At 39.8% G+C, this 23,032-nt stretch overlaps 14 protein-coding genes across 14 annotated transcripts; all 14 read left to right on the top strand.

Moving 5' to 3' along the window:
• Positions 1-33: 33 nt before the first annotated feature.
• TM35_000252380 (uncharacterized protein) lies at positions 34-417 on the top strand (the record flags this gene model as incomplete). The annotated part of the gene is made up of 1 exon (XM_029027829.1): positions 34-417. One exon carries the CDS (start codon positions 34-36, stop codon positions 415-417), a length of 384 nt encoding a protein of 127 aa, XP_028881008.1.
• Positions 418-1,356: 939 nt separating this feature from the next.
• On the top strand, positions 1,357-3,000 carry TM35_000252370 (uncharacterized protein; the record flags this gene model as incomplete). The annotated part of the gene is made up of 1 exon (XM_029027828.1): positions 1,357-3,000. The coding sequence occupies one exon, from the start codon at positions 1,357-1,359 to the stop codon at positions 2,998-3,000; it is 1,644 nt and encodes a 547-aa protein (XP_028881007.1).
• A 237-nt stretch (positions 3,001-3,237) lies between these two features.
• Positions 3,238-4,158, top strand: TM35_000252360 (uncharacterized protein; the record flags this gene model as incomplete). The annotated part of the gene is made up of 1 exon (XM_029027827.1): positions 3,238-4,158. The coding sequence occupies one exon, from the start codon at positions 3,238-3,240 to the stop codon at positions 4,156-4,158; it is 921 nt and encodes a 306-aa protein (XP_028881006.1).
• Positions 4,159-4,986: 828 nt separating this feature from the next.
• On the top strand, positions 4,987-6,747 carry TM35_000252350 (coiled-coil domain protein; the record flags this gene model as incomplete). Its single annotated transcript, XM_029027826.1, has 1 exon — positions 4,987-6,747. One exon carries the CDS (start codon positions 4,987-4,989, stop codon positions 6,745-6,747), a length of 1,761 nt encoding a protein of 586 aa, XP_028881005.1.
• Positions 6,748-7,154: 407 nt separating this feature from the next.
• On the top strand, positions 7,155-10,334 carry TM35_000252340 (Importin-beta, N-terminal domain-containing protein; the record flags this gene model as incomplete). Its single annotated transcript, XM_029027825.1, has 1 exon — positions 7,155-10,334. The coding sequence occupies one exon, from the start codon at positions 7,155-7,157 to the stop codon at positions 10,332-10,334; it is 3,180 nt and encodes a 1,059-aa protein (XP_028881004.1).
• Positions 10,335-10,613: 279 nt separating this feature from the next.
• TM35_000252330 (uncharacterized protein) lies at positions 10,614-11,231 on the top strand (the record flags this gene model as incomplete). Its single annotated transcript, XM_029027824.1, has 1 exon — positions 10,614-11,231. One exon carries the CDS (start codon positions 10,614-10,616, stop codon positions 11,229-11,231), a length of 618 nt encoding a protein of 205 aa, XP_028881003.1.
• A 407-nt stretch (positions 11,232-11,638) lies between these two features.
• TM35_000252320 (putative flagellar protofilament ribbon protein) lies at positions 11,639-12,793 on the top strand (the record flags this gene model as incomplete). Its single annotated transcript, XM_029027823.1, has 1 exon — positions 11,639-12,793. One exon carries the CDS (start codon positions 11,639-11,641, stop codon positions 12,791-12,793), a length of 1,155 nt encoding a protein of 384 aa, XP_028881002.1.
• A 474-nt stretch (positions 12,794-13,267) lies between these two features.
• TM35_000252310 (uncharacterized protein) lies at positions 13,268-13,684 on the top strand (the record flags this gene model as incomplete). Its single annotated transcript, XM_029027822.1, has 1 exon — positions 13,268-13,684. One exon carries the CDS (start codon positions 13,268-13,270, stop codon positions 13,682-13,684), a length of 417 nt encoding a protein of 138 aa, XP_028881001.1.
• Positions 13,685-14,035: 351 nt separating this feature from the next.
• Positions 14,036-14,704, top strand: TM35_000252300 (small GTP-binding protein Rab7; the record flags this gene model as incomplete). The annotated part of the gene is made up of 1 exon (XM_029027821.1): positions 14,036-14,704. The coding sequence occupies one exon, from the start codon at positions 14,036-14,038 to the stop codon at positions 14,702-14,704; it is 669 nt and encodes a 222-aa protein (XP_028881000.1).
• A 508-nt stretch (positions 14,705-15,212) lies between these two features.
• Positions 15,213-15,872, top strand: TM35_000252290 (rab1 small GTP-binding protein; the record flags this gene model as incomplete). The annotated part of the gene is made up of 1 exon (XM_029027820.1): positions 15,213-15,872. One exon carries the CDS (start codon positions 15,213-15,215, stop codon positions 15,870-15,872), a length of 660 nt encoding a protein of 219 aa, XP_028880999.1.
• A 1,111-nt stretch (positions 15,873-16,983) lies between these two features.
• TM35_000252280 (uncharacterized protein) lies at positions 16,984-18,015 on the top strand (the record flags this gene model as incomplete). Its single annotated transcript, XM_029027819.1, has 1 exon — positions 16,984-18,015. The coding sequence occupies one exon, from the start codon at positions 16,984-16,986 to the stop codon at positions 18,013-18,015; it is 1,032 nt and encodes a 343-aa protein (XP_028880998.1).
• Positions 18,016-18,513: 498 nt separating this feature from the next.
• TM35_000252270 (uncharacterized protein) lies at positions 18,514-19,143 on the top strand (the record flags this gene model as incomplete). Its single annotated transcript, XM_029027818.1, has 1 exon — positions 18,514-19,143. The coding sequence occupies one exon, from the start codon at positions 18,514-18,516 to the stop codon at positions 19,141-19,143; it is 630 nt and encodes a 209-aa protein (XP_028880997.1).
• A 477-nt stretch (positions 19,144-19,620) lies between these two features.
• Positions 19,621-21,069, top strand: TM35_000252260 (flagella associated protein; the record flags this gene model as incomplete). Its single annotated transcript, XM_029027817.1, has 1 exon — positions 19,621-21,069. The coding sequence occupies one exon, from the start codon at positions 19,621-19,623 to the stop codon at positions 21,067-21,069; it is 1,449 nt and encodes a 482-aa protein (XP_028880996.1).
• Positions 21,070-21,867: 798 nt separating this feature from the next.
• TM35_000252250 (zinc finger family protein) lies at positions 21,868-22,968 on the top strand (the record flags this gene model as incomplete). Its single annotated transcript, XM_029027816.1, has 1 exon — positions 21,868-22,968. One exon carries the CDS (start codon positions 21,868-21,870, stop codon positions 22,966-22,968), a length of 1,101 nt encoding a protein of 366 aa, XP_028880995.1.
• Positions 22,969-23,032: the final 64 nt, after the last annotated feature.

Genomic DNA, 23,032 nt, shown 5'->3' with positions numbered 1-23,032 from the left:
TTTTTTTCACTGTGTGTGTGTTTGTGGGCAAATATGCTTGACAAAATCAAAACGTTTGTCTCTCGTCAGGCGGGACAAAAGGCTGGGAATGCTCTCTCAACCTCCGTAAATTCTCCACCGAGTCTCAAGGAAGCCTTTAATCAGGCAGTGAAGATGACGAGCAAACTGTTTGACGAGCGAGAATGGCAGTGCCCGTGTGGACACAAGTTCCGTGCCTCCGGTGAGTGGGTGGCGACTCTTCCCATCTACTGTGAAGTTCCCTCCTGTCCTAATCCCAAGTACTACGTGGACGGCCCGGGAAGAGCTTTACTGGAGGCCAATCCCTCCGGAGTGAAGCTCCAAGAAGTGAAGACAGACCCTCAACTGCCTCCCTCATCCCGGGGTGTTGGCTCGCGCTTCGGCAACCGTTCAAAGTGAAGTTTTTTTATTTTTGTTATTTTGGATTTCATCAGATAATAACTGATAATAAGGGGTTTCTCTGGAAATGGACATTTTGGCAAATGTCAATGGAGCAAAAATAAAAAAAAATAAACATACAGGTATGTCTTAATATATTTATTTTGCTTCTTTTGATATCCATAAAGTGTTTTTACAGAGAATTCAGTGAGGTAGAACTGTATATATATATATATTTGTTGTTGTTCTTGTATACTGAGGAGAGCATCTTCCGAGCTTCCTCTCTTTTTTTCGTAATGTTAGCGCTGATGTATTAGGACGTATAGGTTTCTGAAAAAAAACAAATACGTGACATGGATGAATCCTGCTGTGTCTTTTTTGGACACACTCATGGTTTTGGATAAGAACCCTATAAAGATTGTTTGGGAGAAAGCACACCTGAGAGGATGTTTTTTTTTTTCGTTTTTCATAATGTGATACTACTACTTATAGGGGTGGTTCGTAACTTAAAGCCGTTTATTTTAATATCAGCGATATATTCCCTGTATTGTATTGCTTTATGAAGAGAGAGAGAGAGAGAGAGAGAGAGAGAGAGAAAGAAAGAGAGAGAGAGATCGGTGTTGTGATAAGATTGCATCTCTTAGTCAATATCTGATGGATGAGGTCTTTTATGAGAAGCATTGAGGGATAGAGCCCATTTTTCCTTTTTTTTTTTCTTTGGATGACAGAAACTCAAGAAATACTTTTTTTTTTTTTTCTTCTTCGACTTGCAATGCTCTTCTTTTTCTGTAGCCATCACATCTTTTTTTTTTCCCTTTCTGTTCCCTTTATTCGGCTCCTAATATTCTCTGTGTACAAATGTTTGATGTATGTATCTTTCAGAAAATTATCGATACCTCTTCCTCTTTTTTTTTTTTTTTGTAATTTTGCATTACTTGTATAAGGACTATCTAAAGGGTAATGAAATCTTGTGAGGTTTCAGCTGAGCTTTACTATCGTTCCTTTCTTAAACACTGTTTTTATGATGTTGAAAAGCTCAATATCAATCATTTGTTAAATGAATACTCGTCATCCATTTTGAAATCTTCTTCTAGACGCTCATTAATTGAGCGATGTGATGTGATTCGTAGTGAGACGCGAAATTTATTGAAGGTGTTGCAAATTATCGTTATTCACAACACAGGATCAACTCCAGGAGTAGCTGTACTTGTTCATGATGTAAGTAAAGATGAGGTGTATTGCTCTCTGCATTTACATGACGTTTCTGAAAGCGATGATCGAAACTCTTCTGTTTCTACAGGATTACGAGATAATAGACATTTTACTATAGTACTCCCAGAATGTAATATAGATTTAAAAATGATTACTTTCGAGAATTTGTTGTTTTTCTGCCAGTCTAGCAGTTCATCAGGTTTTGTATTACTTATGGATATAAGTGCGGTGACGAACTCTTCGGAACTATTGACACCTTGTCCAGTATTGGAAGATTTTTCTTTTTTAACGTGTTCTGCATATTATGATGATTCTCATCACTCTGTCTTATTTTCTTTTTTGGACACTCATAAACTGTTTTCACTTACAATACCGGTTGATTTTTACAGACGAAGGGAAGGTATAAGTACTATTAGAGTACTATACCTCTCTCTACCACAAGGTTCTCTCCACTTCCATGTGGATCGTGATCTTATTATCGTTTGCCCGTCATTAAAAAAAGAGACAAATTGGTTAAGTCTTTTTTTTATGAAAGAAGAACCAGTTTGTAAATACGATATGAAAGCCAGAGTATGTCTTTATTATTCTATCGTTGTGGGTAGTCATCACTACCTTGTTTTGCTTGCTATGGAAGATGGAAGTGTACAAACATTTCAATTTCGATCTAAAACTATTGTAAAGGGTGGGTTAACAAAAGTTTTTGAAGGTGATATCCTTCACAAAGAGGCGCAAGAATTTGTACCAATGGGAGGGGATAAAATTGCCCTTATTACCAAATATCAATGTGCCCTTCTTAGTATTGTTGATACCACACTGACTGGAGTTGTTTCAGTATTATCTATTTATTCTTCTTCAGAAATTTCTAATATGACTATACTGAAACTTCAATTTCCCTATGAATTACAGGGGAATTTTCCTTTTGTACTACTCGTGAGTACTCTTGGATATGCTGGAGTTCGAATATATTCTTTTCAACATATGAAGACTCTATGTGTGAATGTTGATGCTTCTCCATCAGGAATAAGTTCTGTCATTTCTGATGATGAGTTAGAATTAACAACGGCTGATCTTGTGAATAATAAGGGCGGTCGAGTTACAGGATTATTTTCTCATATTAAATCCATTTTTCAACGGGGAAAAACCGAGCGTCGCAGTGGTTACTTTGAGCCAAATATTAAGAATGAAGATGCCATTTTAACCCTGTGTCAGGGATTTGGCGAACTTTCAATTGATAAACTCTCTCCACCGTATCAACTTATTGCTTTGGACTCTCGTGTTCGGGGTTTTCTTGTCTGTGTTTCAACTAAAAACACTAATCATTGCTATCTCTTAAGGGATTATGCACTGCACCACGCGTTGCGACAGTTGTGGATGGTTCTCGGTGATGGCTAGAAAAAAAAAAGAGAAGAAAGAAAAAATACAAAAGTTTTTAAAACTCTGCTTTGCATTTATATATAGATATACTCTTTTTTTCTTTCTTTGTTTGGTTACCTCTCTGTATATATATATTATAACTGTTCCTACACGCACAATTTGTTCCCATCTCTCATTTTATTTTTCCCCTTTCTTCTTCATATATATATATATATATATTAGTCGTGCTAGCTGGTTGTGCCTGTGGCTCAGTCAATGTCGGGGCATGAGGGTTCTGTCAATGAGGCGGACGCGTCAACGCTGCAGCACATCAGCGCCAAAGTGGATGCTCTGCTGATGCTCTGCGAGACCGACAGCGAGTTGCGCAATTATTCCCTCAAGTTCAAACTCGAACAGGCCGTTGATAAAACGGCGTTCGAAGCAAAGCGCGAGGCAGGCGAGGAGATGCTGCACTTCCGCAGAGTACTGCAGCGCATGGCGGACCTTGCCCTGCACGTCGCACCACACATACTGCGCCGTGTGCGGAAGTATGTAAAGAGTAAACATACATCACATAATGGTGAGGTTTCGTCTGAGAAAACGAATACAGATACACTTCATGCAAATTCTAATAGCCTTCAGCGTAGTAGTAGTGTGGAAGAGTTCTGCGATGGCTCAGAGGCATGGTTGGAGAGTGGAGCCCATTTGTCTTATACCGCCGTAGAGTTGCTTTGTCTCATATTGGTAAGCCATCCACGGCTTGTAAAATATCTACAAATGTACTTGTTCGAGTGCCGAGTATTGGAATATATTGAAGATGCATTAAGTATTTCACGAGAGCAAGAAATTACGTTTTTTCAAGAGGGATACAGAACAGAACATATACGACTTTTAGCAAATCTTACTCTTGATAATGAAAAAGTATGTTCCACCATAGTTAGTAATTCTGCAATTCTCTCAGCAATTCTCACGGGTACTCGATTTGACGAGGAAAATCCCGGTATGGTCCAGTGGGCTGAATTCACTATCCGTAATCTCTGTTGCTGCATAAGTGAAGCACGTGAAATTATACGTCAACTTACACCTATCAGTATATCGGATGAAAGCAAAGAATTACTTGCTGGTAAGGTTGACTGTCATATTAATCACGCTGGCAAAGTAGTTATTGGTAAACCGTCCCATGCATCGACAGAATAGTAGTGTTGGTACTCCGTGTGAAAAAAAAAAAAAAAGAAATTCATTTATTTCTCTCCACGGGAATTATCATTTTTTTTTTTTTTTTTTACCGGTGTACTTTGATGTCTTGGTCCTCTTCTCTGGTGGGAAACCCTTGGGTTCATCAGTTCTCCCGTAAAGGGTTTTTTGTTTGTTTGTTTCTGCAGCACCACAGCTTCATGTTTTTGTTTTTGTTTTGTTTTCCGTTTTGTTTTTTTCTTTTTCTTTTTCTGTTTGAGAGCTTGCGAGAGAGATTGTTCTAGCCCTATGTGTGTTTAGTAAAAGAATGGCACGGTATGATCTTTTTTTTTTTTTCAATCTATCACTATAAGGTTTCGTCGTAAATTGTGGTAGGCTTTTGAAGGTCCATCCAGGAGTTTCCTCATTGTCCCTATGTGGAAGGCATTCTTTAAAGGCGCCTTTTGTACCTTCTTTTCGTTAGTGCTTAGTGGTGATAGAAAATGAAAATAAAAAAAGATTATGATGGTTTCACAGTGGTGCTTGATTTTTTTTTTTTGTTTTGATATATTTGGGCCAACAAAAGCAAGACTTGTGAAAAGAGAAAATGTTTTTCCTTATCCCTTCTCATTTTTTCTCTTAAGCAAATATATATATATATATATATATATATTATATATATATCATATATTATATATTATATATTATATATATACATATATAATAAGGTTTAGATTAATTTCTCTCTATTTCTCTATTGTTTTTATTCTCATACTTTCATTCTTACCTTCTGTTATTACAATTGCTTTTTGCTTTTTTTCTTTTTTTTTTCCTTTTAGCTTTAGTACATAAATGCCTCCAAAGATGACTCCGGCGCAGCGTCACCGATCACACATCCTCGCTTCCAGCGTAGAGGCACAAGAGGCTGCGATCATGGAATGGCGGGCAAAATCACAGGAGGATGAAAAGACATTGCGTTGTATCTCTTCAAAGATAAAGGGGCATAAAAAGTCTGTGGAAAAGACAAGACGTGGCGGTCGCTGGCTGGCTGAACATAATTCTCTTAACCGAGAAGCAATTTCATGTGAGTTGGATTTTGAGAAGGCATGGACTTCTTGTGCTGCTCTGTTGCCAGAGGTACTCTCAAGGGAGCGGGATGGGCAAGAGTATCGATATGCGGAGCTCCTAAAAATGTTAGGAACACCTATTCTGAATCTACGTAAGCAATTACACAGTTTATCTCAAGAAAAGGGCAATCATATATTTGAGGATTTAGAGACAATGCGAAAAGAATTATTAGCACTACGAGATCATTTCTCTGAGGCCAAAAAAATGGTGGATGCTGAAGCAGAAGATTTGCTTCAGAGACAAGGGACGGAGGAAGAAGGTGAGGAAATGAGTCAAGAAATGCCTTTGGAGGTTTTTCATAAAGAGGTTCAATCCACCATGGACACCTTTGAAAGTCTCTGTGCTGAGAAGTGTGGGAATGAACATAAGGATTTGATAGAAACATACCGAACTGCCATTGAAACGGAAGTAGAAAATGCCAAATCTCAGTTACTTCGTATTAAAGGGGCAAGTACTGCAAATATCTTTCCAACGGGAGATCTTCGTACAGTCTCTTTGATAATGAAAACGTTTAATAGTGTGCCTGAAACTGGAGGAGAGACATCAACCGTTTCCGAAGATCTTTATAATAACATTCATCAAATTCTTCCCCATCTCCCTCGCACATCCCTGCGGCTTGTTGTGGACGAGGTCCTACGGCAAAAGCGGGAACGCGTACAAGTGCGGTCTATCATGCTTTACTACAGACGGAAGATATCTGAACTGCTTGAGTCTTTTGAGAAGGCTATTGCCGCAGAGGAGGAAATTGTGAAGTTGCAGGTTTCTATTCAAGAAGAAAGTAGATTACGTGGGGAACGTCAACAAAAGACACATGAGGAGTTGGCTCGACTCCGCGCCTTACGTGAGGAAAGAGATGCCATTCGTCGTAATGAAGAAGAGGCGAAGAGAATGGAAGAAGAGAAAAAACAACAAGAAATACTTCGTATTCGTGAAGCTGAATTTCAAGAACGTCTGAAACGATTGCAGTTATATCAAGAACAACAAAAACTTCTTCAGGAAAAAGAACGAGCCGTTCAACAGGCAGCGGCAGAAGAAGAAGAACTAAAAAAGATGATGCAGAGGGAACATAACGCCAAACGTGTAGAGGAAAGACGCCTGGAATATGAGGAAAAATGTCGTCAGCGGAAGAAACATCAACAAGAAGTAGAGGAACTTAAAGCAGCTCGTGAGAAAAACCTCGAGAATTTCTTTAAGGGAGTTGAACGACGATTAGGCGTTACATCTGATCCGGAAAGAGTCCTGCAGGGAACTGTTTCGAGTCAACAGAGTGTTCCTTTTGTTTCTTCTTCACAGGCGGCTAAAGTTACAGTTAATGGATACACAATGAATGATGTGATGAGGGACCCACGGTTTCGCCTTCAAATCGCATTGATGGAAGCAGGATTACACCAAACTCCTTACGGGAGAGAAGTTATGTGCAGAGGCTTTCACGTACCAGCAGCACAGCGACCTAGTGATGAAAATCCATTCCGCATGAAGTATTAAACGTTCGATTCAGAATATCCATGCTTTGTTGCTCCTGTTTTCCTTTTTTTAAATATTTATTTACTTTTCTTTTTCTTCTTCTTGGTTTGACCGAGTTTATTTTTGTGATGGCATTTATTATTATTATTATTATTATTATTATTATTATTATTATTATTATTATTATTATTATTATTATTATTATTATTATTATTACGATTATGATTGTATATATATGGTCGGAGTTTTCAGTTTTTCATCTAAGTATATAGAACCAATGAAGAGGAATTTACATTGTGTTGTCTCACAAATATCTCATTATTATTATTATTTTATTTCTTCACAGACTCTGGAAATGTGCTTTCTTCTTATTTATTTATTTTCTTTTTTTCTCTTTTTGTGAATGTTACATTTATTTGAGGTCTGCGATGAGCAATTGGTTTGATAGTATTGAGGGAGTGGAGTGTTTCTCAACGCTTCTCTATAATGGAGACAAATCGGCACTAGAGACGGTGACTGATCTTGGCTGGCCTGGTTTGGCATCTGCGATGGGATCATTGTTAATGCAACAAGTCCTTCAACAGTCGGAGTCTGCATACTCTATTTTCTTCGTTACGCAGGTACTGCGGCATTTGGTAGATTCTCAGTTCACAACAAGTGATCTCGTGGCACTTGAGGCTTTTTTGAGTTGTGTGATTGTACAACGGCACACCTTGTTGACGCCTGTTTGTGTAGATGCCTTGATTCGACTCCTCTGCACAGCAGTAATACGAGGCTTCTGTGATGCCCCGGAGCTTCAGAACTTTCCTCACAAAGTGTTAGCGGCGTTAATGTTGAAAGATAATCGCTATTCGGAGGAACATGTCTCATTATCATGTTCTATTCTCATCACACTTATTGATGAGATTGAAAATATGGAAGATACAGTGCGAGGACTTGTAACTCATAAGAGAGTGAATGTTTGTTTTCGTAATGAATCTCTTCTACCAATGTTTCGTGCAGTTTCTCATTGTATTAAACATCTTCATTGCATGCATGAAAAGGCGAATTATAGTGCTGTAACTTTATTAGGAAGAGTTTTATTATTTGACTTTAATTCTTCATGTAGTGAAACGGTAGAAGATATGATGACACGAGAATTTCCTCAAGAATGGGCAAATGATCTTATTGATCAACAGTTGATGATGCGATTATGGGAATTATATACAGCACCTACAGGGGATTCGAGATTTTTTGCTGCTCTTTTGGATGCCTTAACTCCACTTGTTTCCATTAAATCTACACTCTATCCTTCTCAACAAGTACAAAGCAATTGGTTGGGATTAATTCTTTCAGCTACTCTTTCCATTATGGAATCTCGTATTCACTTGGAAGAGGCTCCAGTGTTAAGAGAATTTTGTAGGTTATTAAATCGAATAAAACCAAATTTTACAATTGATGAAATGAGGAAATCTTCATGTTATGAACGTTGGATTCGCACAACTTGTGAATTTACTAAATTATGTTTTCAGAATTGGTGTTATGCTCGTCAGGCGTTTCTTTCATTAACGTCTATTTGGGCTAAACTCGTTGGATCTCAATCCTACTGTAAAGATGGTCAAACATTCTTTGAAGAACTCGCACCTGAAGTGTGTATTTCATATATAATGTCCAACAAGGATCAAGCCGTACGGTTTGCCACACAGAGAGAGACAGTCTCTTTTGATGATTATATATTAGATGCAGATGCCGAAACGATTTCATTAGAGTTTGATTTTGCTTCACAATTACTTCGTTTTTGTGGTGAAAAGGTGGAAAACTATTTTCTTCAAGAATTACAATCTTTACTGAGTTTAATAAAAACAAAGGAATCTTTATCAGATTTACAAATATCATGTACGTGTGAATGTTTGGCGTGGAATATTACTTTTGCTAGTTCATGGTTGAATGCATATCGCTTTAGCCGAAGCGGTCGAGTTTTGGATTCTAGTATATTGATTAGTTGTTTTGATGTTGTCAGAGAAAGTTCTCAAGCTTCTTTTACTCATTCTGTTTCAATTGCAACTCGCCGTCATTTCCATAAATCTCTCCTCATATTTCTACGAACAGCATGGCATATACTTCTTTTGGATAGACTGGATGATGCGAAAAAACTTCGAGAACAACTTCGAGATTATTTTTCATTAACAAATCAAGATGTACTTGGACGTATTATATTAGGAATAGTAGTAGATGAAGTGATGGACTGTGTTCGTACATGTGCGGACGATACCGTAATTGAAGCTCTTGATCTCTTGAGTGAAATGGCGCAATCACCCTCTACTGCTGTTATCCTAAAGACATTACCGCAATTTAATACAAATCTGGTACTTAACATGGAAAGACCTCAAAACCTCAAGGGAGTTGTTGCGTTTCACCGCGTGCGATATCGTCTATCACGTATTGAAGCGCAAGTACATTTTCTTGGTAGCACTTTGGAATATTTATCCACAGAGTTTTTACCACCATTGCTGGAAGAATTAAAAAAATGGTTAATGGCAGGAATTATGGCAGGTGACCCCCGTTGTGATATGCTTACTAATATTGTTTGTTCATGGCGGGGTGTTTTCCGTTCATGTGTTGGACAAACGGAATATAAGATGTTCTTGAAAAATGTATTTTCTGGTTTACCTTTAATTACAGAACAACTTCAAAGACATTTTGGAACTACATGTGGTTTGCAATTATTACGTTTAATTAATGAAATTACTGAGAACCGTTACCGTCGTATTAACTTTGGACCTAATGGAGTAGAGGGTTATTCACTTTTTCGTTATGTAAGTGATTCTTTGGGTATGGCTGTGAATATGGTTGAAAAAGCTTTAGAATCTGGTGATTCAAGTCTTGAAGAATGGGGAATTAAATGTTTACGTATTGTGCTTCGAACAGGTCGTAATATTCTTACTGGTGGTTACTGTAATTTGGGAGTACTGCGTCTTTATGAAGAAAAAACGTTAATGTTGTGTTTAACTGCTTTATGGAGATCTATGCTTTTAGTTAACCGTAATCGCTTATGTCAATTTGAAAAATTGGCACAGGCTTATCTTATGCTAGCGGGTGAACTTTTAAGGGACTTGTATCTATGGTTTCTCTCAGTAGTACCAGTCAACAATATTCTTTCTACCATTCAATTACTTGAATTTTCCCTCGGATATCATGTTTCAAATAAAACTTCTCTCGCTTCACTTAGTTGTGAGGCTTTAGGAGCATTTACAGGAACATTATGTCAGATAGGAGAGGAAGATACTGTGCACAGTGAACGTATTTGTAGTAACTTACTACAGGCAGATCCAGCTCTCTTTTCTCGTCTTATTCGTTTAACAATTGATGTCATTGTATCAAGGAAATGTTCTTCTTCAACGACGGAATTTCTTTTAAGAAATTTAATAGTTTTAGATAAGAACTCCTTCGTGGATCTTGCGAGCAAGTTTGCCGGATTTGCTATTACAAATGATAAAGATGCAGAGGTGAGGGCAGTCTTTGAACTTTTGGGATCCAGTGCATTTGAGTCAATTCGAAAGAATAACAACACCTTATTTGCGAAGGAGTTTCAACATTTCTCAACAGTCGTGACAAGTTGTCTTCGCTAATTGGTTACTACCACATTTTTTTATTCTTTTTTTTTGTTTTATTCTTCTTTTTTTTCTTTTATAGACCTTTTTTTTTTCTTTTTCTTTTTCTTTTTCTCACAGTGTTTGTGTGTCTGTGTGTGTGAGTTTGCGATTCTGTCATTCTGTGATTGCTTGTACCTGCATCCATAACTCGGATCACTCCGTAATTGATGGAACAACTTCTTCTCCACCTCTGTTTATTTATTTATTTATTTCTCTCTCTCTCTCTTTATCTCTTTATCTCTATTTATCTAAAGAATGTTTGGTGGGGTTCCACGACTGCAAGGCCGTCTGGCGGTTCTCGCGGGTCCTGCGGCATTCCGCCGCCTCACGACTGCCGCCCCCGCCCCCGCTGGAGAAGCCGCCGCCGTTTCATCCTCCTCCTCTTCTTTTTCTCTTACCGCTCCCTCCTCCATTTCTCCCTTCTTCTCCTCCTCTTACTTGTGGGGGCGGCGGGGGTACGGCGGGCCGACGCGGGTGCGACTGGCCCGCCGCATCAAAGGCCGCCGCTCACGGCACCGCGAGCCGGCGGAGGGCGATTGGCTCTGCCAGTGCGGCGAACTCAACTACAAATCGAAGCGGGAGTGTTTTAAGTGCGGCGCCCCCGCCCCGCCACTCCCGCCAGGCGTCCGGCGTCCATCACTCCCCGGCGAGGACCCACACGACTGGGCATGTCCGTGCGGGCAGATGAACTTCCGCGGCAGTGTCGTTTGCCACAAGTGTCAGCAGCCCAAACCAGCACCGCCGCCGCTTCCAGGAAAAGAAGTGACACTCTGGACATGTCCAAAGTGTAAAGGGGTAAACAGAAATGTCAGGAAATTCTGCTTTAAGTGCTCAGCACCGTCACCGTTGCTCACATTTAAACCTGTGGTTTAGATATATTTCAAGCGTCACCCAGTGGAAATAGATAAGGGTGGGTGGGGGTAGTGATAGTGGTGGAGAGGGGTCACACAAGTCATGTCATCATCACATGCGTCCAAGCTCAAATTCTTCTTTATCGTTATTATTGTTATTATTATTATTATTGTTATTATTTTTTTAATTTGATAAAATTCCGATTTCATTTCTGGACTCTTTTTTCCCTCTTATTTTATATTTTCTGTTTTCTTTAAAGAAGAAGAATACACTCGTACACACACCTAGTTAGAAGAACAGAAGCAAAAATATATAAAAAAAGAAACAATATCCGACAGCAAAGGAATACAGTAAACAACCAAAAAGAAACCAAAGAAGCAAAGTAAGTAACAAAAACAAAAAAAAAGGGGAAGTGTGTCTACAGCAACATGAATTCTGAGGTACGTAATGCCAGCGATGTCGTACCGACCGGAACAATGCCGACGGGAACATTAGACGTATCATCAAAGAAAACTTTATTTATGATGCAACGGGCAGAGCGCCTTAAGGACCCGAAGGTGCGACATATGGGTATAGATAAACAGGCCTTAGATGATCAGGTTCGTGAAAAGGAAGCTTTGCGACGACTTGAACAAGAACGGAATGATTTCTTTGATCGCCAGGCATTATTGATGGATCGTCATGCTCAGGCATTACAGAAAGAGGTGCAGGAAATTCGGGTGTCACGTGAAAAGGAATTACAAGATTACCGTGAGACATTTCAGAAGAAAGAGATGCGTCGGGAGTGGGATTTAAATGATCCCAGATGGAAAGCAAAGGAACTACCTGCTCGTGTAGGGGATGATGATCCTCGCACTGGTGTTTCATCCATGCAGAAGTTTGAAGGAGAAGATTTGGACTACAAGGACCGTCGCAGTCTTCAACAACGTCAGCAGCGAGATTGGGCACAACAGCAAGTGGAAGAGAAACTTGCCAAAAAATGGATGGAACAGGAGGCGAATCGAGCCTTTGATGAACGTAATGAGGAGGTCAATCACCGTATTTATGAGGTAGAACAAGGTATTGCTGAGCAACGACGATTAATACAAAAAAATCAGGCAGAGTTTAATAAGGCTCTAGCAGAGCAAAAACGTCGTGAGGCTATCCGAGATAAAGAAGAGGAAACTCGAAAGGCCCTTGAAGAGATTCGTTTCCACCTGGAGGGTGACTTCCTTAATGAAACTGAGACTATGGTGAGCAACCTAGGCGCAAAAGTAAAATCCGAGCGGTACAAAGGAATGACAGCCGCTGAGAAGGAAAAACTTTTGCAAGAACAGGCAGCACAGCGTGAAGCCATGCGGCGTAGACGTCTTTTGGAAGTGGAAGAGGAAAAACAGTGGGCGCAACAGGAAAATTTACAACTGCGCATGGCGAATGCTCTGGAGAGACAGAGAGAACGGGAACGTCGTGCAGAGCGTGAGGCTCTTCATGCTGAACGTAAGAAACAAAAAGAAGCGGCAGAAGTCCGTCGGAAGAATCTAGATGAGTTGTACACAAATGCAGTAGATGAAGACTACTTTAAGTATTGGGATCGTTGCATGTAAAAAAAAAAAAAAAGAAGTGATGTAATTAGAAACTTTCCCGCATCTTATAGAGACTTGATATGCATTTATGATATCAAATAGGATAGATGTGGGAGGACTACAAGTTTTCTATTTTACTGTTTTTCTTCTGTCACCACATGTAGTTGCTCTGCGCTTGTGTAGGTGATATTTCTCTTTTTTTTTTCTTTTTCTCCATTTGTTCTTGTGTCATGTATATGTTTCACACTACATCCATTTCTACCTCCTTCTTCCATATTTTAAATTGAAATGATTTTTCTGATGTATTCCATTTTACCTATGTTTTGACCATTACAACTTTTGTGGATTCTTTTTTTTTCCTTCGTCTTTTGTTTTTGCTCTTCCATTCTAAAAAAAAAAAAAAAGAAACTCCGTATCTCTCAGGATTCTTATTATTATTTTGGTTTTTACTACACATATATATATAAAGGAGAACGAACAAACAAAAAAAAAAAAATGATATTAGGTATAGGCGATGGAACCTTTGCGATTCTGTTTGTCACAGTTTTTGGGATTGTTATGACCCTTGTAGGCTCTTATATGCTCCCCCGACTGGCTATTGTGATTGGCGCGGTTTCTCTTTCGTTACCTTTTATTGTATACGGTTGTATTATTTCAGCCCCACACGGTCCTGTGCCTCCACCAATGCCACCAACATCATATAATAGGGAACAGCCCCTTCGTATGGATATTGCGCTAGTGGATTATTTTCTCCCTGTTCGTATTGTAGCGATGCTTGTTTTGATTCTCGCTTTGGCTGCTGGAGTTGGATATTACGTTCTATTGGTGGTACGGGAACCACCATATAAGGCACCACGTGTATATTCTCTACGTGAACAACTGGAGGAGTTGCATCCAACATGGTATAGATAATAGAGGGACAGAATGTTTTTTTTTTTTTTTTTTCTATGATCATATCATAGATGGAGTTACTTCTGTTCTCCCCTCTTTCTCCTTGTGCAATATTTATGTGCACTATATCTTTGCTTTCTCTCTATTTATCTCTTTCTACAGATCTCCATTTCCCTCATTCCGTGTGTGTATACGGGAGTATCTGCTTCTTTTCTTTTTCCCCCTCCCCCTATCCCTTTCTTAATTCTCTTCTACCCCCTTTCTGTCTTTGATATATATATTTTTTTTCCTATTTCTTTTGGTGAAGCTTCTCAGAAGGAAGAAAAAAGAAAGAGAAAAAGAAAACAGTAGTTGAAAGAGAACTTGCTCTTCATGTCGGAAGAGCTCGCATACAAGATAATAGTAATTGGTGATGTTGGGGTAGGGAAAAGCAACGTGACATCACGGTACTGCGATGGCTCCTTTTACGACGACATTGTTCCCACCATTGGTGTGGACTTCAAGTACTGTCACTGCACGACACTAGAAAAACCCGCACGCTCTGTGCGACTGCAGATATGGGACACATCTGGCCAAGACCGCTTTGTCACCCTCACCACTGCCTTCTACCGCAACTGCAACGGCGTGCTGCTCTGCTTTGATCTCACCAACCGCGTCTCCTTTGAGAACCTCGACGCGTGGTACGACCGACTCGTATCGAACTGCTTAGAGACCCCGCCGCTCATTCTCGTCGGCTGCAAACTCGATCTTGTGCACCGCAGCGACGCGCAGGACGGCGGCATTGCGTTGGGAAGTCAGCGGCAAGTGGAGAAGAGCGAAGGAGACGCGTGGGCGCGAAGTCACAACTGTCTGTGTTATCTGGAAACAAGTGCAAAGGACAACACAAATATTTCTGAGGCCTTCCAGCAATTGGCAACTTATGTTTCGCAAAATACATCCTTAGCAGTGGAGGGCAACCGGAATACAATAGGAGGAGGTCGTAATAGGAGACCATTTCAACAAGAAGGTGATAGGAAAAAAACATGTTGTAGCATCTTTTGAGTTTTATACAAGAAGAACTCTCCCCTCCCCCCCCCCTACCCTACCCTACCCTCTCTATATTTTCCACCATCACCACCCAAACAAAGAAAAAGAAAAATGTATTTATTTTTCTTTCTTTCATGTCTTATCTTCTTTTTGTTATACCTTTTTTTTTCTTGAAGACCTGTATCACTTTTCTCCTTGCGGGAATTGGGAACGGCTATATATATATATATATATATATATATATATATATTTCCTTTTCACTTCAATCTCTTTTTATTTTTTTTCTCTTACGTATACGTTCTGTATAAATCATTATGAATCTCCTCTTTGTTTTTTCTTGTTTTATTTTTTGTGAATTTCTTTAAGTTTAGTGTGTCAAGTTATATTTCGTGTCTTTGACACTTACACCTTGGTACCAATTGCAAGGAATCAATCCACAACCTACAACAAAATCAGTAAGAAAAAAGAACATCAACAAGTGAATATATATATACATATATATACATATATATATACATATATCATGACAACCGCAGTAACACCTGGAGGTGACTGTGACTACATATTCAAGATCATCGTTATTGGTGACAGTGGAGTTGGAAAGTCATCACTAACCGTCCGTCTTTCTGAAGATGTATTTTACAAAGACTATGCATCTACCATTGCCATTGATTTTCGCATGCATCAGATGAACTATATGGACAAACGTGTTCGTCTGCAGATATGGGATACTGCCGGACAAGAGCGGTTTCAATCTGTTGCCACCGCTTTTTACCGTGGTGCCAATGGTGTTATGTTATGTTTTGATCTCACCCATCGCCCCTCATTTCTCCATCTAGATCAGTGGATGGAGCGTGTGCGACAACAGGCACTTCCTGGCATTCCGTGTTTGTTAATTGGATGTAAATCGGATGAGGCCCGAAATGCCCGACAAGTGACAAAGGAGGAGGCAAATGCGTGGGCACAGCAGCACAGTATGTCGTATATTGAGACAAGCGCAAAAGAAAAAGAAAATGTGCAGTTGGCATTTCAGGAAATCACAAAGGAGATCTTTATTGATATGAAGGAACGAAACGGAAAGGCTATGCCAGGAGGTGGTAAAAACGCAGGAAGGGCAGAAAGCGTGAAGTTAGACGGCCAAGGAGGAAAGAAAGGTTCATCGGGTGGGGGTGGTTGCTGCTAATAGGCACACCACAAAACAAGTTCACACCCAGTAGAGGAAAAGAAAAGAAAAAAAAAAAGGGAACGATGCGTGTTGTTTTATTATTATTATTATTATTATTATTATTATTATTATTATTATTATTATTATTATTTATCCATCTCAAAGCGAAACAAAAAGAAGGATGAGAGGCTCAACACAGACGTCATCGGCGTGGTAGAAGAAAATGAATAAAAAAAAAAGGGGAGAAAAAAAAATAAAGGAGAACAATGTTTAAGTAGACGATATGTAGGAATGGTAAAGGGAATGGGAGTAGTGAGATGGTGCCTTATCCAGTAGAACCGTTGTGTACCGTCTCTGTATATCTCCCATTTCCCTTTCCCACCACCTTTTTTTTTTCTTTTTATTATTATGGAGATAATTCACTGTGCTGTTTTTGTTATTCTCCCCTTAAAACCCTTAACGCCGCTAGATTTTCTTATGATGCTTTCTACCAGTGTTTTTCGTTTGTTTTTTTTTTTTTTTTCTTTTATTATGATTCCTTTCTTGCCTCCCCCTTCCCCATCGCTACGACTGCTAGCACGGTCAGTGTTCTGTACACCCCTCATTGAGGAAAACCGAAAGAAAAGAAAAGGAAAGGAAAGACATGCGAAAAGAAAAGAAAAAAGTTTAAATATTATCTGGATCGGTCTACAGTTGCTCAATTGTAAGAGACACCGTATATATATATTGTCGATCTCTTCTTTTTTTTTGCTTTCTCTCTCTCTCTCTGTGTGTGTTGTGACTTGCTGTGAATTGTGCTATTGTCGATGTCTTGTTTTTCGTTCGTTTACTAAAAAACTCTTTTGTGTCTTCATTTGCACATAATGGTTCTTCTATTTGTTATTCTCTCTTGTTTTTCATTGCTTTCCTAAAACAAGTAGATAGCTGTATAAAAACTCGGGTTTTTTTATTATTATTTAGTTGTTGTTGTCAAACAAAAGAGAAAGTATAAGACTTGATAGGATAAATATCTGCAACAGGGGCAGTACGAGTCACTTCAAAGGAAGTACAAACTGTTTTTTTATTTTTCTTTTTTTTTTTATTATTATTTCTGTAGTAAAGGATGTGGTTTGCAGTAATATTATTCTTTATGGTCTTTCAATGGTCAGGTACCATAAGTGTGTATGCTAGTAGGTGTACCAGTGAACCCATTTATTATGAATCGGAATGTCTTGATATGCCCGAGTGTGCGTGGTGTTGCGAGTTGCCTGTGGGTCGTCAATGTCTTCCCAGACGAGGTTCAAATTCCATACATTCAAAGTGTACCAGTAAAGCCATTCTTGACGATTGGAATTCCACATGCAGTGACTTGTGCCCTACTGGAGATGGGGACTGTAAAAAATGTGAAGTAAAGAATTGGTGTTACTTCTGCATCAGTTCATTAACGTGTCAGGCCCCATACGCGGAGTGCCCTGGGAACAGTGTGATTCAGTCCTGTGATATGATGAAGAAACAGACGGATGAAAATATGTATTACTTTGAAGTTATCACGGCTGTGGGAGCCGCGTTGTGTGGGGCGGCACTCATCGCTTCATTAATTCTCTTGGGACTTCGCGTGCGCCAGAGAATACGAGAGAGTCGACCAAGTCTCACGGAGGAGTCTGTGGCACTTCTAAATGATAACACACATTCTCACGATCATGACATTAATCGAAATAACCACAACAATAGAAGTGATAATAATAATAATAATAATAATAATAATAATAATAATAATAATAGTAGTAGTAGTAATAATAACAGAAACAACGCCGGTAGCAATGTTGCAGCTGGAACCTCAGCAACAAGAGAGGTGGTGGATACTACAGTGAATACTACCACCGCAGCTGCAACCTCACGTGCAGTGTCTCCAACTAGGAACAGAGAAAATGCCGAGGTGTACTTAACTCCACGCTCAACCAAAATAAGTACTGGAGAAGATGAAGGCGTTTGTTTTCTTTGTCTTGATGCCAGTTCAACAGTAACATTTCTTCCATGTTATCATACTTGTTGCTGTGAGGAATGTAGTAACAAGTTACGTCCAACACGTGGAGACGTTTTGACATGCCCTTTCTGTCGTACGAAGATCGTCTCTATGGTGAGCCTTCATAATATTTTGCTCCAGGCGAGTTCAAAGTCGTAAGGGGGGTTGTTCAGCTTTCTTCATTTCAATTGTTGTTATTCTCTTTTTTTTTCAGTATATGGGGACGTATGAAGAAAAGAGTAACTGAGAGTAGAATATGTAATATTTTCTGACGTTTCTTGGGTATACTCTTAGTGATTATCTTTTCCTCTCTAGTCTGTTCAACGATAGATTCTTTTTCCCTTTCTGTTGTTTTTCCCTCTCTGTTTTTTTTTTTTTTTTCTTGTTTGCATTTTCTAGTTCTTTGGTACCTGGTACTTGTTTTTTCTTTTTTCTCGACTACTACTACTATATTGACTACTGCTTCATTTACTGGGTTTGACTTGAAAATTTCTTTTTTTTTTCTCTTCTTCTTTTTCTTCTCTTTTCCAATCCAATCCAATCCTCCTCTTCACCTATTCTTTTTTCCTTTTTTCCCCACCATTCTCTCTACAACATGGGCGTTACGGTTGAGAGAAGTTATCGTGTGTGTTATATATATATATATATATATATATAATGGTCTGGCGGCGGCGGTATAAAGTAGTGGAAAAGGGCGGCGGTGTGGGGGAAGTTGTGCAGGTGGCGGTGCGGGATGTTGGCGTCAACGCCGGGGAGAACACACCGCCGCTCTACATCACTTCCCTGATGGACACCAGCAGACGAAATAAAGCCTTTGATGGGACCGGCTGTAGTAGAGACGGATCACCCTGTTATGCCTGTGCACACTATCAAGATCGTATCGTGCAGCTGGAGGCACAGTTAGAGTTTATGGAAAAACAAATGCATGTTAATAATATATTGAATGCCATGATGAATAGTTTGGCGACTCAACATAATCTGAGTCAAGGGTCTGCTCTCCCAAGCACAAAAAGTACCGGAGGCTCCCGAACACCATCTTCACGGCGCCATCGAAAACAACAACAACAACAACGAGAAGAAGAAAGGCAGAGATCAGAATCTAAGGATGAAGGTGATGAACATCCAACACTTTTAGAAATGATGCAAGAAGAACTTAGGCGCCAAGATTTACTGCATGCTCTAATGAATCTACTAGAGCGTCCAACCCCAGTGGAAGCAGCTCGTAGCGCCGAACGACTCGTTCCAGAACACGTGAAATTACTTCGAAAGGGAGTACCTGAACATTAAAACTATTTGCTGGCATCATATGATATGTTTAAAGATGTAGACAAGAACATTAGTCTGGAATAGTTGATCATTTAACGAGTGAAAAAAAAAAGAGAAAAAAAAAATTACTTTCCCCTTTCTTTTGACCATCCTATTGTTGTTGTTTTTTTCTTATTTGGATTCTCTTATCCTCCAGTTGATGGTTCATCAGTTACCTTTTCGTTCTCTCTTTTTTTTTTTCTTGCTTCTTTTTCTGCTTGCAGGCGAGCTGTTGTTTCTCATATATCTTTTTTTACAAGGATTTATTGACTTTTTTACTGTTTTTTTTTTTTTATCCCCTTAATTTTTTTTTTTTCTTCTTTTCTTCTTACTTTATTACTTTACTTTCTTTGCACTCTACTCCTTAATCGGAATAAAGAAACAGGTGCGGCACCTAGGACGAAAAAGAAAAAAGAAAAAAAGGGTGAAAACAAAAAAGAGAAAAAGCACATCAGAGCAATGGCAGCCATGATGACCCGAAATGCGGCCGGTGTCTTCCCTCCTAGAAAGGCCGGACAGACGGATGGGGATCTCCGCAAGGAACTCAATGCGCGTAATGCCCCACGTGACTCCACAATTCTTACACGCACGGAATTGGATATTATTCGTGATATGATCGCCGGTAAGAATATTATGACGACACTCATAAAGAGTACAGTACGGAGTCGTACTGAAGCGGCTGAAGAGCGTAAACGACGTATGCAGGAATTTGATGATGAACGACGTTTACACGGTGGTGGCGATAAATCGCTTGAGGATATTGAAGAAGAACAACAACGACGTCTTCACTTGGATCGTGCAAAGGCCCTTATTGATGAGGAATTTGAAGATGTAAAAGCTATGAACAATATTGTGACAGAAGTAAAGTGTATCGCCGTTCGTGATGCGCAGATGATGGAGAAAAAACGTCGTAAAGAAGAAGAAAAAGAATATGAGCGACAAATGGATGAAATGATGGTATTAGAGGCTAATAAAGCCCAACACATATACGAAGAACGTGAACGTCACCAAAAAGAAGGATGTAAGAAGAATATAGCTGTAATAAAAGCACAGCTAGAGGATCGTGAGATGGACCGTATACGGAAACTAGAGGTACAGCAACAGGAGCAGGAGGCAATGGTGCGTCATATTGAACGTTTGCGTGAAGAAGAGGCGGCGGAAAAATTACGTCGACAAGAAGCAGCCCGACGCCTCATGGAAGACGCTGCTCTGGCGAACGCCGAACAGATTCAATTGAAAAAACGTCAACAGGAACTGGAGTTAGAGGAAGACAAACGTGTAATGGAGTACGTTAAGCAGAAACAGGAGCGTGAGCGTCTGTTGGCTGAGGAACAGCAACGTATTCGGGACGAGAAGGAGCGAGAGGTAGCCAGACTGCGGGCACAACAACAGCGTGTGCAGGATAAGCAGGCACAGCTTGATGAGATACGTGCTCGACGGGCCCAAGAGGCGTATGCGCGGGAGATGAAGCGTAAAGAAAAGGAACGTAAAGAACATGAACGTGCCGTGTTGGATGATCTTGCACGTGCGCGGGAACAACAAATGGAGGAGCGCAAACGCATAAAGGAGGAACAGCGCCGTCAAGAGATTGAAGAAATGGAACACATTGTCGCTGTGCAGAAACTCGCCCTCGAACAGGAGCGGGAGAGAAAAGCAAAAGCCCGACAACAACAAGAAGAAAACTCATTGGCGGTCCTTCAACAAATTATGGAAGTGGAGGAGCGTCGCCGTCGCGAGAGACAAGAGTACGTGGCTGAGGGACATCACGCAATGATGCAAATACGAGAACATGAGGCTGCCATTGAGGCAATACGACAGAGGAAACTGCGGGAACTGCAAGAACTTGGTGTACCGGAGGAGTACTCAAAGGCATTATTGAAAAAGGTAAAGAGAAGAGGAGTCGCCTAATTGTAAAAGACTCTTTAGAGTCTCTACTCTTGTAGCTTTCTTTCACTTCGCTTCATAGATAGAGAAAATAAATATCATTGATTTCTCATTCTCTTCTCTTGTTGTCACTTTTTCTCTCATTCTTTTGTTGTAGGTTTTTATTATTATTTTTATTATTATATATATATCTATCTCTCTTACTTCTCTTAGGTGCAAGTAAGCGTGTTTTGTTCCCTCATCGAACGGGCGTATGAGGGTAACTCAATGTATCAACAGTTGATGTACCTTTCCCGTTGTGATTTGAATTGTTTTTTTTTTTTTTTCATTTATCTCTTTCTTCTTGGTGTTTATGTGTGTCTGTGCACTCCTCTCATTGAGGTACCTTGGTGTCAACCTATCCCTTAATTGAGAAGGTTGAAAAAAATGAGAGAAAACGGACAAAAAGAAAGTATAAAGCGAAGCTGAGGAGGAGTATTTTGCAGTTTTTAGAAAGATGTTGAATTCTTATTATTATTATTATTGTTATTATATATTTTTTTTCTTTATTGTTTTTTGTGAGTTATATATATATACATATATATTTTTTCTGTTTTTTTTTCCCCACTTTTCTTGTTTCTCTCCTTTATTTTCATTTTATTAACTTTACAATTGATGGCAGCAGGAAACATTTCCTTGAAGGAGTGTGTCAGTGATATTCTGCTGGAGTACACGAAGATAATAATAAAAAAAATAAAATAGGTTTTGAGGAAACGAAAGAGTTATTTATTTATCGGGCAAAGAGAGAAGAAGTATAGAAGAAAAAAAGCAAAAAAAAAAAAAATGGGTAATCGACATCCCGCTCCGGTGCAACAGACGACAGCACCAAGGTCTTTTTTTCTTGTGGTTGGTGGGCCATCCATTAGATACATTAGAGATCCTCCTGCACGTGGTCCTCTTATATTTGATGTAGAGACGGAACAGCCTGATGATAACGAGTCTGTACAACGTGCAGAAACTGTGCAGCTACAGGTGGCGGTTCCATCTAGACAATCGTTCAAATTAAAACAAGTAAATCCAGGGAATAAAAACTTTGGTTTTTTGCTGAGTTTTTCACTTGGTATGATAAAACCAGGGAAGATGCTACGTGTGCTTGCAGGTGTAGATATTGAGTATGTTCCAGGTGAGGGGGTTCAATTAATGCAGTCAAAGAAGAGTCAAAATCCATTTTGTGTTTACGAGGTCGTACATCCAGAGGACTTTGAAGAAGAAATAGAAGTGAGTGAGGTGTTGCACTTGGAGAAACTCTCTCACACTGCGATGTCTGCAGATGAGAGTGGGGCAAAACGTCTCACGTATGCACCTATTGTTATAGAACTTATGTATGAGGTGACTGTAGAAACAGAAACTACCACTACCTCCTCACAGGAAGATGTGTATGAGAATCTGTCGGAGAGAGAAACATTGGTGGATCATATGCAGTCTACCTCATCCCACTCCACTACACCATCCCCTAGTGTTGCGACTAACATTGGAGTTCACACAATGCGAATAGTACAGTATACTTTTCTTGATTTTCCCGACGCGGCACTGGAACGGACGGCGTTAACATCTTTTCTGCGAGATGAGAACGGCAATAACGCCGATCGGCCGGTATATGAGGCGAAGGTGGCCCGGCAGTTACTGCAGCGAGGCACCGAAGTATACGAACTCGATGATGTCTTTGATCTTGGTGCCTGTGATGATATTAGTGATGAAATGGATGAGGCCGAGGCCGAGGAGGCGGGTCTCTGTGTTATTTGCCTCACAAACCCAAAAGACACCATTCTGCTTCCCTGCCGGCATATGTGTTTATGTCATGATTGTGTTGCGGTGTTGTTACTGCAGCCAAATAACCGTTGCCCGGTGTGTCGTTCGGCAATCGCACGCCACATGACAGCGTAGGGGGAACACACACACACACACGCACACAAAGAAAAGAAAAAAAGAACAGCATTAACGAAAAAGA

This window comes from Trypanosoma theileri (genome assembly GCF_002087225.1).
Source record: "Trypanosoma theileri isolate Edinburgh chromosome Unknown TM35_Tth_25_V1, whole genome shotgun sequence".
Taxonomy (NCBI): domain Eukaryota; phylum Euglenozoa; class Kinetoplastea; order Trypanosomatida; family Trypanosomatidae; genus Trypanosoma; species Trypanosoma theileri.
Note: the sequence above shows the minus strand (reverse complement) of the source record. Positions and strands in the feature narration are given on the sequence as shown.